Source organism: Mobula hypostoma, chromosome 2 (genome assembly GCF_963921235.1).
Source record: "Mobula hypostoma chromosome 2, sMobHyp1.1, whole genome shotgun sequence".
Lineage (NCBI taxonomy): Eukaryota > Metazoa > Chordata > Chondrichthyes > Myliobatiformes > Myliobatidae > Mobula > Mobula hypostoma.
Window position 1 is genome coordinate 222,792,608 of NC_086098.1, and position 15,285 is coordinate 222,807,892.

Sequence of the window (15,285 nt, forward strand, 5' to 3'; positions counted from 1 at the left end):
TCAAATTCCTTGCGTAGAGCAGGTGATACACTATTGGTTACAAAGGCTCCACAGCTAAGCAAACTGGTTATCTACAAGTAGAACGCAAATCTAATCCTAACATAGCACTACATTGTGAATAAGCCCATCAACTACATGCTTGGGGAAACTTTAGTTTTTGACACATGCTGTTGCACTGTCCATTATGCTAAGTAGAATAAATTGTGTTAAAAATGTGCACTCACAATTCACATACAAAATTAGAATCAAATTTGCACCCATAATACCGAACCAAAAGCCTAAAGGAGCCCATTTTGTGAGCAGAGATCTCTTCATATAGATTGTATACTGTATACATTTATTTTTCTTTTGGCCAGATATGATAAAGTCTGAATAGCATTTTCCCCAACTTTGTGGTTTCCCTTTTAATGTGCAAATGAGAACATTATAATGCTCTATTTTGTGATAAGGACTAGATTTATTTGGAACAATCAAGAGCAGAAAAGTTTCAAGACCAAAATCAGTGCAAAGAAATACTTCCAATCAGTAAAATGTACTCTCAAATATTTAATTTTCAAAAGTCAACAGTATTGTAAGTAAACATTAGAACATTAATATTGGAATTATTTACTACAGCTTCCATATACATATCCAAATATTTTATAGGATAGTAAAAAGGGAAGCTGTATGATGAAGAGTATTAGTGAGAACACTTACTAAGCAATATAATTTAAATATATTTGCTCTGCTAAAATTTGTTATGATGGAAAAGGTTTGTTCTCTATTAAACTACTCCCAATAACTTATTTTCACATCACTCCGGACACACAATAATATTTAATTGCCTTTCTATAATAAATGAAATTTGAACAACTGATACAGACCCCATGTGATACATTGAAACAAGTAATCATGCTTGTACAAAACAAGTATATATGAAGAAATAGTAAATACACGGAAATAAGGAGGTAACAAATTAAGAAAAGGTAGATTCCAAAATGACTTAATAGCCCTATCCCAACAGCAACAAGAATGCCTGATAAGGGCAATGATCTATGATCATTTGCATCAGAACTGAACAAAATGGAACTGTGAATATAATAGTCATATAGATTTCCCAACGTCTTCTTAAAACTATGCCTGTGATGCAGATTTATGGTCCTCAGAAATGTGTGGTTTCAGATAGAAAGAAGGACTGTAGTCCCCTGCGCACTGTTCGCAGCTCCTCTTCTTGCTGAAAGTGAACAAAGATATTATTTTCTCACAGTGACACAACAGAAAAGGTTCAAGATCAAAATCAGTGCAAAGTATTTCCAATCAGTAAAACAAACCCTCAATTGATTAAGAATAAGAATTAGGAACAGGAGAAGACTACATGGTCCTATGAGCCTTCTCTGCCATTCAACAAGATTATGAGTGATCTGACAATAATCTAAACTTTGCATTTCTACGTACAACAGTGATTATTAACTGCTTGCTTATCAACAACTTATTTATCTCTGTTTTAGGAATATTCAAAGACTCTGCTTCCAACAAACTTTGAGAAAATGAGTTTCAAAGATTAGCCTTCTGGCAGAAAAAAATTGCTTCATCTGTCTTAAGGGCTACTCCTTACTTTTGAATGGTCACTTTTAGTTCTAGATTCTCCCACAAGAGGAAACATCCCTTCCTCACCCACCGTACCTAGACCCTGTGGGATTTTATGGTTCAGTTAAGTCACCTTCCACTGATCTAAATTGCTGCAAATACTAGTCTCACCAGCCCAACATTGCCTCATTATACAACTTGCTCATTCCAGGTATTAGTTCCAGTCAACCTTCTCTGAACTGCCTCTGATGCATTTACATCTTACTATAAAGGAGGAGACCGATACTCTAACTCCACATCTGGTCTCACTAATGCCCTACAATACTGAATTCTAGCTTCCTACTTATGTATACAAATGCTTCAGCAATATTAAATATCTTTTTGATAGCTCTTCTAAATTATTCATTGTACCCACATAATTCACTGCTCTTTAGTAAATTATGTACGAGGACTCCCATATCACTATAGCTCAGAGTTCTGCAATCTGTCTTCACTGAGATATCCTTCTGATACAATAGGGGGTCGCTTAAGAGACTCTTAGATAGGTACACAGAGCTCAGAAAAACAGATGGCTATGCAGTAGGGTAATTCTAGGCAGTTTCTAGAGTTGGTTACATGGTCGGCACAACTTTGTAGGCTGAAGGGCCTGTAATGTGTTGTGGATTTTTACGTTCTATGTATTCTTCGTTCTAAATTGGACCATTTCACAGGTTCCTGCAACATAGTTGATCAGCCATTCACTTCACTTATCGATATTCTTTCTCAACTAACTTTCCTACTTAACTATCATCAGCAAATTTAGCAACTCTATCTTTGGTTATTTTATTGGAAGCATTAATATAATGATAAAAGACTGGGTTCCAGCATCAATCTTGATGGAACTGTGGCCATTACATGTTAAAGCACATTAGGGAGGTTGGAGCATTCCTGCTCAAACATCAATATCCCCCAACTCCCCCCCCCCCACCCCTGTGACCATTGATCAAAACAATCAAATAATTTAATTATGTGATATGATTTCAAAGAGATGCTGATTATCTGAAATCAGGACCTACTTCCATAACAAACATTTCTTTGGTAACATGTGGAGAAAATGAAAATGTTTACTTATGCCCATTTTTCTTAATAATGGGATCAATTAGCATCTGTGGCATACAAACACATGATATTCAGACAGACTATACTTGCCATTTCCCTCAGGAGTCTGTTTTGTACTGCTTTCATGTCTTTTCTCATCAAATGCATCTATGAAAATATAGTAAAATGTTGCTTTATTGTTTAGTGCTCGTGATAAGCATTTTAAACAATGATTAAATGAATGGCATTTCCATGGAGTGAATGGGTCCATCGTCAACTTGCACACTCACCCCATTCCAACCAAATGGTATATAAAAAACCTAATTATTCACTCAAAATTAAAAATGATAAATCATATGAATATCAGACCATTGTTTGTCAAAAATACCCTTATTCAATTTTGCCACAAGTTCACACATCAAGAAATAACCTGAGCATTTTGCTTCTTACACAGCCCATTTATGCCTGCTTCCTGATGAATCTGAAACAGATCTTCCTCACACAAAATGCTGGAGAAACTCAGCCAATCAGGCAGCATCTACAGAGAGAATAAATAGTCAACATTTCAGTCTGAGACCCTCCATTTATGCCTAACCTGCTGAGTTCCTCCAGCATTTTGTGCACATTGATCTGGATTTCCAGCATCTGCATTGTCTCTTGTATTTATTCTTTGAGACTAATATACATTTGATGTTGGGTGGCAATATGGTCTCTGAACTTCAAGGATATCTTCCATCAGTTAACTATTGGGAAACACGTATAGAGGAGGCCTGACCCAAAAGCAAAGCAGCAGAGACAAGTTAGAAGTTAATGATATTTTACTAATAAACTGCAAAATAAGAAGCCATGAGGGACTACAAAATAAGAGAATAAATAATTAACACAAGGCAACAATATAACTGAAAGCTAGGAACAACTGGTTGGTTCATATCAGTGAGCAAGAGTTGTGGATGAGAACTGTGTTTAAATGGGCTGCAGGTGATGATCTGGAAACGAGTGGCAGGTGACTCCTGTTAGCTGGGTGGAGACTGGGAGATTCCTGCCTGTGAAGGCCGGACATTAAGATTTACTCTCTTTCACATATGGAATCCCAAACTCTGGTTTCTTTATCTTTTAATGGATGAACTTGAATGTAAAAGGTATAATTCGGAGGGACCATTCCACCTGCAACTGCCTGCTCTACTCTTCCACCAACCATCCACCTTTTATGGTACTTTCCCATGCAATTGTAGGAGAAGCAACTCCGGATTCAAGCACTGCTTCTAGGAGACGTAGCAATTCATTTGTACTTCTAAACTAACGTAATGCATTCTGTACTTACAGTGTGGTTTCCTTTACATTAGAGAACCCAAATGCATATTGGATGATTACTTTGCAAAGTATCTGCATTGTTCGTTGGAAGGACCCAAAGTCTCTAGCTACCTTCTACTTAAATTCAGCAACCCATTCCCACATTCTCTTTTCTATCTATGGGCCCCTGTTCTGTAATAATGAGGCCCCACACAAGCTTGATGTGCAACACCTCATATTCCACCTGGGCTTGTTGCAGTCTTCTACATCCAGTTCTCCAAATTTAGGTAGCTCCCTCTATTTGTAATAGACCTGGGCTTTTCTGTCTATTGTCATTTTGGCTTAACTTTTCTTATTCTATCTGAATAGGCTAGACATGTCCCATAGTCTCATTATCTACATAACAGACAAAGAAGCTTAATGTTCTTGAAACTGCCTCCACTAACCTACCTGGACTTTCCTCATCAGAGATATTCCCATTGTTCTACCAGTCCCACCTCCATTACCTTGAAAACTACGTTTGAAAGCTACCTTGTTTTAACTTATTTTTCAGATTCTTATGAAGGTTTCCAGAAATGAAACATCAACTATTTCTTTTCCCCTACATTCTGCCTGACCTGATTAGTTTCCTATCTTTTTCTATAGATGCAATGGTTTCCATCTTCAAAAATTATATAGACTTGAGAACAGCTCCATAGATTAAAAGGTAGCAAATGTAACCTAAACATTTGAGAAAGAAAATGTTTGATAAATATATTGGGAGTTTTTTTGAGGTTGTAGTTAGCAGGCAGGTATGATCTAATAGGTATGGTTGATTTGGGCTTCAATAAGATGCCACACAAGACACTTAAATCATAAAGTACATTATTTGTTTAATACAGATGACCCACTATTTACAGCATTTTGGGTATAATGGAAATTTACCCATGGGAATTTACTAAATGGGAAAAAATTCCAATAAGTGGAAGTTGAGTACCTGCCCAAGAACATGACAGCCTTATTACAAATAATGGATCAAGATGTAATTGTAAATTTCAAGAGATTTACAAAGAACTTTTAAGCAATTAAGTAATGCAACTGAAGAAGAAGATAAACTAGAAGTTTGAGAATTTGGCAGGACCGTTAACATTATGAAGATAGATAACATACTGTGAGGGGATCCAGGAGGGCCCCTATTAACTGTTTGGAGAGAGAGATTCATCATTGATGGTTTGTTTGGAAAGGAGAGAGAGACAGTTACTTACCATCAATATGTTGCTTTTGAAACGAGAGAGAGAGAGAGAGAGAGAGAGAGAGAGAGATAAATTAACGGTTGAACTGTCACTTTAAGGCATTGGAAGTAACTTTGGATTTCTACTGAGTTTGGAGTTGGAGACAGCACCGAACAGCTTGTAAGTTGCTATGGTGACCAAAGGCAGTGTTATTTAATGGACACTCGATGTTATGATTTTCACCACATTATTGATGTTACTTCCAAGGACTTGTTGCCTGTTTGTGCATTTCCTTTACAGACAAAGGAAGGAGGGACTCTTTGAATGACAGGTGATGCTCAGCACAGAGAAATAAATGGGAGGTCAGATGATACAGACCTCAGACACATGATCTGGACACTGAATGAGCATTGTTGTGCCCGCAGAGAAGGTGGGTTTTGGAGGATTGATCAGGCGGATCGATCCAAATTGCTATTCCAGTTTGAGGAGAAGGGGTTGACTGGTGGGGAGTTGTCCATGTGTCCACCCTTGCCAGGGTGATAGCTCCACCACAGGAAGACCGGTCCATCTGGTTAAAGTCACAGTTGGTGACTTGTAAAGGATTTCGGAGGATGACGAGAAGATTGATGGCATCAGCTCACCTGAAGACTCAACTCACTCTCTCTCTCTCCATTGCTACTCAACTCAATATCACGAACTGAACTTTACTCAACATCGTAAGACTATCTTTTTACCCCTAGACTTAAAGAAGCTTGGTTATCATACATACATTTCCACACTTACTGATTTACGTACTTTTATATATATTCATTGCTAACCTGTGTGATTTATTTACATTGATATTACTGTATTGCATAGTTACTAATAAATATTAGTAGTTTATAGCAATACTGGATTCCAAAGTGTTTTCCATCTATGCTGGTTCTTTATTCCCGTCACAGGGTATGTGACAATACCTATGTCATGCAATGATGTGAAAGTTTTTATGTAGAATTGTGTTTGGAAAACATGTGGAAAGAGTGTATCAACAAATTTACAGCCTTTCCACCAACAGAACCTGCAGAGAAAGATACCCAAGACATTGTGGCGTTTGCAAATCCAACTAGGATTTAAGGCATTATTGAGAAGATGTTATTGAGCTCATGAGTTTTGTCAATTGAAAATCTCATTGTTGAAGTAACATTGAGTTTCAGAGAGGTCAATGTTATAGGGCATTACTTACCTCACTTCAACTGTTGGACGTTTTCTCATTCATCAATCAAGTTGTGGATATCCCTAGTGTTAATGATCCAAACTGAGAACGCAGTCTGAAGGTTAAATGATTAAAATGTGCCCTAGTCAATGTTTCTCTAATCTCTAAAGCCGAGACTCCCTCCTCCCCATTCATATATTATAGGCACTTTGTACAGCAATGATTATTTATTGTGAGTGATATCATTAAATTATCTATCTAGTTTTGTTTAAAGCTGTATGTTTCCATATATGTGTAATTATTATCTTTGTTGAAAGCAAAGCATCTCATATAAATGCATTGTACTTATAACAAAGGATTCATTGTGAGATTGGAGGTAAATCACTATATGTATGGTTTCATAGGAATACAAACCTGCCAGACCACTTAACCCCATCATGATGAAATGTAATACAGAAGTCTCCTGTGTACTGAGAATTAGAAAAAAGAATGAAAATAGAGCATATGAGTAAATGAGTCACTTGTGGATTGGGAGACTGTGACAGATGGTTGCCCCATGGAATCCTATTCATGATTTACATCAATTGCCTGGATTCTATGCAAGTCTGAGGATGATATAAAGTTAGATGGTATTTTGGGTTATAAGCAGAATGAAGAGAACATTCACAGAAAGATGCAATACAATATGGAAAAACAAAGCCATCCACATTGACAGAAAAAAAACTAGATGAGAATTTAAAATAGAGTAAATAGTGGGGGATTGAAAAACCTATTTTATGGGACTTAGCTGACCTGTATCAATAAATACAGGTATGGTATGGTGTTGGAGGGGTGGGGGCTGGAAATAAAGAGGGAAGAGATCAGCATAAGAAGGTGGGGAGGGCGTGGTGGAGGGGAAGCAGTACAAGCTGGCAGAAGATAGATGAAGCCAGGTGAAGGGGAAGGAGATGAAGTGATAAATATGAAGTGAAAGGTGGAAAATGAAACAGTAGAAGAAGGAATTTGATAGCAGAGCAGACCATGGGGAAAAGGAAAGAAACTGGGACACCAGAGGGAAGTGATTGGCAGGTGAGGAGAAGAGAAAGGATAAGGGGGATCTAGAATGGGAAATAGAAAAAGGAAAGGTGCTTGAGGGCTGGGGAAAATAAATTATCGGAAGTTAGAGAACTCAATGCTCAAGCCTCAACTCATCAGGTTGGGGGCTACCCAGACAGAATATGAGGTTGCACCTCCTCCTTCCCTTTCTGCCGTGGTCCACTCTCCTGTCTTTTCAGATTCCTTCTTCTTCAGCCCTTTACCTTTTCCACCCATAACCTCCCAGTTTCTCACTTCATCATATTCCTCCTCACTTTGTACTCCTTCCTCTCCCCACACCTCCTTATTCTGGCTTATACCACTTCCTTTCCAGTCCAGATGAAGGATCCCAACCAGAAACATTGACTGTTCATTCCTCTTCATAAAAGCTTCCTGACCTGCTGAGTTCCTTCAGAATTTTATGTAAGTTGTTCAGGACATCTCTTCTGGCCTGGAGAAAAATTTGGAATGGGGGGGGGGTCACAGTCAAGTTGTTGTGGTCCTCATGAACACTACTGGCACAAGTGATGGTGGGTCTGTGGGATTTTGAGGATATAACTAGTCCTCAGTTGTTTACTATTTACTTTAATGATCTACAGGAGGGAATGAAATATATCTCCAAGTTTCCCAATGATATAAAAATAGGTTGAAGGGCATATTGTGATTCTGTAACAGGGTGTAGATAGATTGAGTGATTAGGCAAAAACAGCAAATAGAGATTGATGTGAAGTCACACATCAAAAGGTAATTATCTGAATGGAAATACTGCAAATGAGTGAAGTTCAGAGGGATCAAGGTGGACTAGTGTATGAATTACAAAAGAAGTTAACTGGTAGGTTCAGCAAGTAGTTAAGGCAAGTGCTGGCCTTTTCTTTTACAAAGGGATGGGAGTTGAATATAAAGCAGTTTTTTTTAGTTGTACAGAGTGCTGGTAATGTCACACTTATACTGCAGCGAGGTTTCGTCCTCTTATCAAAAAAAGGATGTAGTAGCATTGGAGGCAGACTAAAGAAGATTCAACAGGCTAACGCCTTGGATGAGAGGGTTGTCCTAACAAGATTGGCTACAGTGTTTGGGTTTGTGTTCCTTCAATGGTTCAAAGGTTCAGTTATTATCAAAGTATGTATGCAGTAAATAGCTCTGGGATTCTTCTCCAGATAGTTATGAAACAAAGAAAACTCATGGAAGTCAGTTCAGTTCAGAGAAAAACCCAGCCCTCCCCCAAACAAAAAAAAAACGGCAATACAATTATCACACCCCCAACCCCTCCCCTGCATGAAATGCAACGAACATCAACCCCCAAATCCCTTCTCCTCACATAAAAATACAAGAATATCAAGCCCAGACTCACCCTCCCCCACACAATACGCAACAAAAACATTGACCCCCCCCCAATCCACACAAAATAATCGAAAAAGAACGGACGAAAACACAGATTATAAAAACTATAAGACTGAAAAAGTCCATAGCCATAGTCCAAATCCATTAAAGCAGGATCTTGGTAACATCCTCCAACTTCATAAAAGAGAGAGACGCACAGGGGCCTACCCTTTGGGCACAGTGATAGGCTCCATAGCTGCTTCACTGGATCAGTGAGCAGAAGGCAGGCAGTTAGTTGGCACCCCACTTTCGCATTTGTGTTGATATTTCAATCTTCCTTGTTGTTTTAAATGGTGAATAATAGAAGCTTTAATCAGCGAAATGGAGTCAATTTGCATCTCAGAGTTACTTTGCCTCAAGGCTTGCGCTCATTGCTTCCCAGAATCTTCTCAGAGACAGCAAAGTGCTGGATCTCTCAATCGATTTCCAAACTGTAAATTGCAGGCTCTAACTGTTCCAGAAACAAATTTACAGCAAAAAAACAGGTGTAAAAGGAGTGAAATAAATAGTTTTGTGGTTTATCGAGAAGATATCAACCGAGGGAGCATTGTAAACAGGCACCATCTTGATCTTGGTGTTCAGAAGAATGAGAGATGTCCTTATTTAAACATAGACAAGCCAAAGGCAACTTGACAAGGTATATGTTGATATGGTTTCCTTAGTGGGAGATTCATGAATAAGATGACATAGCTAGAAAGAATAGCACTTCACTTTCTTGTGCACATATTGAGGCCTCTTGGACTCAAAATTGAATTCTACAATGTCATTTAACTTGATTACTATCTGTATCATGTGGAGTGCGGCCAAGTGGTTAAGGTGCTGTGAGTTCGAGCCCCAAGTGAGGGGCGTGTTGCGTCCTTAAGCAAGGCACTTAACCACACACTGCTCCAGTCCACCCAGTTGAAAATGGGTACCGGCACAACGCTGGAGGTTAACCTCACGATAGACTGGAGTCCTATCCGGGCAGGTGGGGCGGGGGTGGGTAGTCTCATACTCTCAGTCGCTTCACGCCACGAAAACTGGCATAAGCACTGGCCTGATGAGCCTATAAAGCTCGGGACAGACAGATTACCTGTGATTCTATTTTTATTTTTTTTAACATGCTTTTTAAAAAAAAATTCCTGGTCTATACTGCATAACTCTTATATTCTTTTGTCCATGTTCTTACTCAGCTCCCATTCACTCAATGACCAACCACGTTTACACTTTACCACCATGATCACCCCGGTTTTATCCGACCAAAGGCAACCGCCTCCCCCATTCTCCCTGATTATCAAACTTCTTTTGCCTCCTTTCCAGTTCTGATAAAAGCCCTTAGTTTTTTTTCTTCCTACAGATTAGGCCTGCTGAACATTTATAACATTTTCTGTTTTTGATTTACAGCATCTGCAGTTTTTTTTTACTGCTACATAGGAGCCTACTACATAGGATCCCATCCACCAACTTAAGAGTTCATTCTCTATTGCACTGGTGCACTACGGTTTCAGTTTGCTCCATCTACAAATGGATGCTTCTAATTGCCCAGGCTACATTAATAACACTTCCCAAACCTGCAACCTCTATCACAAGGATGGCCAAACACAGCAAACACTTGGGAAAAAGCACAACTTGCAGGTTCCCATTCAGATCACAGTTCCTAGTTAGAAAAGATAATTGTTCAGTAAATTTTCCAGCAATTACAGTACTGCTGCTTTCAGAAGTTTAGTTTTCTCAGGTATCACACCATGTGAACCTGACTATTTTATACATAGGTTAATTGTTATCATTGGAAATTTTTGTCCTGTATGAGATGACCACAATTGCTTTGTCCGTTGTCTTTCTTTGTTCTTTGATCTTATAACACTTAGTAAAAAAATGCTTAGCAAAAAGTTTTAAGCCTCACTCTTGACTTCTGAAGAACCTTTGGATTACAGAAGCACCAGGATCCAACACTAGTGATTCCCGTATATCGGAACACAAATATCACATTGGTGGTTAGACTAGAAAGTGGTGTGCTATGCTATTCTTAAGTTTTGAATTTGATTACACTTGGCATTTTAAATTTATAAAACTATGGGCACAGGGAACAGCATAATTTACTATACAAGTAAGAAACCTGGAATAACAACAAATGAGGATATCAAAGTTAGATGCTACAAGACGACACAGACAGAATGGAGAAGTGGGCAGTGGCAGGATGACTGGAAATGGATGTGGAGGGGAAGGATCTTGGAAAGGCTAACAGGAACAGTTCCACCTGAAAACAGTGTTAAAATGGGTTCCATAATTAATTTAAAAGGAAAATAACATATTTCTTCTGGGAATTTACATGGGTATAGATAAAGTAATTAGCTAATTGGGTCTATGCTTGACCACTGAATCAGAGCCAATACAAATATGGTGAGCAGAATATGTTCCTTCTGTTCATTAAGGGAGAGCGTGGGAATACAATAATAAGACAGTAATAACTGAGATTGCACTAAATAGTAGTACAGGCTCTAAGAGCCAAATGATCTTTAAAAGCTATTTTTATATGATTCTATGAAATTAAATACTATTCTAATTCCTTCAAAACACAGTACAAATGGGTATCAAATACAGTGAAGATGTTCCTCATGAAGAAGTGAATTAATGCATTGTAACATCCAATGAAAGCTATAGCATCTGATTGCAAAGTAAAAAGATTCACACTGGGTCCTGACTTGTGCTTAGACCCTAACCACACCGAGAGAGAATAAAAGGTGTTATAGTCCAAACTGTTAAACACCATGACCAATAATTAGGCAGATACAAGATAGGAAAGGATTTTTACAATAGCCAATCAGCTGTTATAAATTAATACCTCTAAATTAAGCTCACTAGAACTGAAAGATCTTGATGTTCAAGTCTCCCATGATATAGCCAAATGAACAAAGTTAAAAGGAAAAACTCCCCCTGAGCAAGAAGTGTAAACTTTCATCTACAAACCCCATTTCCAGAAAAGTTGGGATATTTTCCAAAATGCAATAAAAACAAAAATCTGTGATATGTTAATTCACGTGAACCTTTATTTGACTGACAAAAGTACAAAGAAAAGATTTTCAATAGTTTTACCGACCAACTTAATTGTATTTTGTAAATATACACAAATTTAGAATTTGATGGCTGTAACACACTCAACAAAAGTTGGGACAGAGTTAAAATATTGAAAAGTTTGAAAAGTGCACAGAATATTCAAGTAACACCGGTTTGGAAGACTCCATATTAAGCAGGCTAATTGGTAGCAGGTGAGGTATCATGACTGGGTATAAAAGTAGCGTCCATCAAAGGCTCAGTCTTTGCAAGCAAGGATGGGTCGTGGCTCACCCCTTTGTGCCAAAATTCGTAAGAGAATTGTTAGTCAGTTCAAAAGGAACATTTCTCAAAGCAAGATTGCAGAGAATTTAGGTCTTTCAACATCTACAGTACATAATATTGTGAAAAGATTCAGAGAATTCAGAGACATCTTAGTGCGTAAAGGGCAAGGTCGGAAACCACTGTTAAATGCGCGTGATCTTCGAGCCCTCAGGCGGCACTGCGTAAGAAACCGTCATGCTACTGTGACAATTATAGCCACCTGGGTGCAGGAGTACTTCGGAAAACCATTGTCACTCAACACAGTCCGTCGCTGCATCCAGAAATGCAACTTGAAACTGTATTACGCAAGGAGGAAGCCATACATCAACTCTATGCAGAAACGCCGGCGAGTTCTCTGGGCCCCAGCTGATTTCAGATGGACCGAAAGACTGTGGAACCATGTGCTGTGGTCAGATGAGTCCACATTTCAGCTAGTTTTCAGAAAAAATGGGCGTCGAGTTCTCCGTGCCAAAGATGAAAACGACCATCCAGACTTTTACCAGTGAAAGGTGCAAAAGCCAGCATCTGTGATGGTATAGGGGTGCATCAGTGCCCATGGCATGGGTGAGTTGCATGTATGTGAAGGTACCATTGACTCTGAGGCGTATATTAAGATTTTAGAGAGACATATGTTGCCATTAAGGCGACGTCTCTTCCCGGGACGTCCATGTTTATTTCAGCAGGACAATGCCAGATATTCTGCACAGGCTACAACAGCGTGGCTTTATAGACACAGAGTGCGTGTGCTTGACTGGCCTGCTGCCAGCCCAGATCTATCTTCTATTGAAAATGTATGGCACATCATGAAGAGGAGAATCAGACAACAGAGACTACGGACTGTTGAGCAGCTGAAGTCTTATATCAAGCAAAAATGGACAAAATGTCCAATTGCAAATCTACTACAATTAGTATCCTCAGTTCCAAAACGATTAAAAAGTGTTATTAAAAGGAAAGGTGATGTAATACAATGGTAAACATGCCTCTGTCCCAACTTCTGTTGAGTGTGTTGCAGCCATCAAATTCTAAACTTGTGTATGTTTACAAAATACAATTAAGTTGGTCAGTAAAACTATTGAAAATCTTTTCTTTGTACTTTTGTCAGTTAAATAAAGGATCATGTGAATTAACATATCACAGATTTTTGTTTTTATTGCATTTTGGAAAATATCCCAACTTCTCTGGAAATGGGGTTTGTAATTACCAATTACTGCTACCTTAATTAAAAATGTCAAGCATGTACCAACCTCAGTACTGAATATCTTCTCTTCAATTTCCATACTGTGGCATACATTATTTTCAAGAGATGACCTCAGATGTTGAATTCTAAAATAATTAGAATATTAGAAAGTTTTTGACAACAGACCATACAGCCCAAAAAAGCTTGCCAAATTCTTACTCACATCCCATGTTGAAGTAACTATTGAATTTAGATTTGAAAGTCTCAGGTACTACTCTCAACTATATAACTAGGTAGTTTGTTCCATGTGTCCACAACTCGCTGTGTAAAGAAATGCTTCCTGATGTTAGTCTGAAATCTCACTTAACCATCTTCCACCTATGGCCCTGTATCCTTGCTGATGGATCAATTCTGAAGTAGCAGCTGGCATCCACGTTACTTTTACCCTTAAAAATTTTGAACATTTCTATCATGTCTCCTCTCATTCCAGGTCCCCTAGGGCTCAAAATATTTAATTCTTTCAGTATTTCTTCATAGCTCATACCCTGCAGACCTGGAATGAGTCTAGTTGTCCTTCTCTGGACTCTCTCCAGTGCCTACACATCCCTCACACAATATGGAGACCAAAATTTTACACAGTTCTCAAGGTGTGGCATCACAAGCACATTATAGAGTTTAAGGAGAATGTCGTTTGACTTAAGCTCCACTTCACGCATTATATAGCCTTCCTAATCATTTCTTTACATTGTCTAAATGTTGATAGTGACGAATCTACGAGGACACCCAAATCCTTCTCATACAGTGCACTTTCTAACTCAACCCCTACCCCACTGTATACATATCTAGTACCTCTACTCCTATATGTAATTACTTTTACTTCCATTAAATTACCGCCATTTATCTGCCCACATCTGGATTTTGTTTATATCTAACTGTATTGATGCTACTGCCTGAATGTTATCAGCCTGTTCCCCTAAATTTGTGTCATTGGCCAATTTTACTAGTTTGTTATATGCTTATCTAAATGATTAATGTAAATTTAAAACAGCAGCAGCCTCAAAACCAATCCATGTGAAACCCCACTTTTAACATCTTCTAGGTGTAAAAATGATCCTCTCACCATAACTCATTGTTTTCTGTTTTTGAGCCATTTCTGCACCCATTCACTTTACCTTGAATTCCCGCCTCCTATAATTTGATTATTAACCTCTTGTAGGTTACCTTGTCAAAAGCCTTCTGAAAGTCCAAGTAAATTATATCAACCATATAATCATTTAATTATATCAAATTATTGTCATCATAGATTTTAATTGCCTCTTCATAGAACTCCAGCAGATTAGTAAAACATGATTTCCCCCTTTCTGAGCCCATGCTGGATTTCTGTTAACACTCTTGTTCTTATCAGCTGCTTTTCCATCCCATACTTTATTATTGTTTCCGTTATCTTGCCTGTTATACATGTTAAGTTTACTGGTCAGTATGGTCACCCTTCTTATATACCGGGGCAACATCAGCCCATTTCCAGTCCTTAGGGATTTCACCAGTTTTCAATGGCATTTGAAAATACATGTTAGGGATTTGTATATATAATCACAGACCTCTTCACACCCTTGTATATATGTTGTCTGGACTGGAGATTTATTAACTTTCAGCCTTTTCAGCTGAGGCAGGACTTCACTTTCTAAGATCTCTAAGTCACTTAAAGCAATCTTATTTTTCCTCTACATTTACTGGCATATTGCTAACATCTTCGCAGGTGAATACTTTAGCAAAATATGACTTAAGAATATCCGCTATATTCTTCTCTGCATAATTTAACACCCCACTAATTTTCCTAATACATAACTTCCTCCTTGACTTTTCTTTTACTAAAGTATTCACAAAAATACATCACCACACTCTTAAAATAAATTCATAATTATTCCCATTGTTGCTTCAATGTTGAACACATATGCTTGAAATTG

At 38.2% G+C, this 15,285-nt stretch overlaps 1 protein-coding gene across 1 annotated transcript in view; it reads right to left on the reverse strand.

Annotated features, from left to right (window-relative positions):
- Window positions 1–545: 545 nt before the first annotated feature.
- Window positions 546–15,285, reverse strand: part of LOC134336900 (synaptonemal complex protein 2-like) — a 293,594-nt gene continuing 278,854 nt past the window's right edge. The window contains exons 32-34 of the mRNA XM_063031521.1: window positions 13,389–13,467; window positions 2,755–2,811; window positions 546–1,213 (exon numbers count right to left, since the gene is read on the reverse strand). Coding sequence (XP_062887591.1) covers window positions 1,142–1,213; window positions 2,755–2,811; window positions 13,389–13,467 — 208 coding nt within the window. The 3' untranslated portion in view covers window positions 546–1,141. The remainder of the gene's footprint in view (window positions 1,214–2,754; window positions 2,812–13,388; window positions 13,468–15,285) is intronic.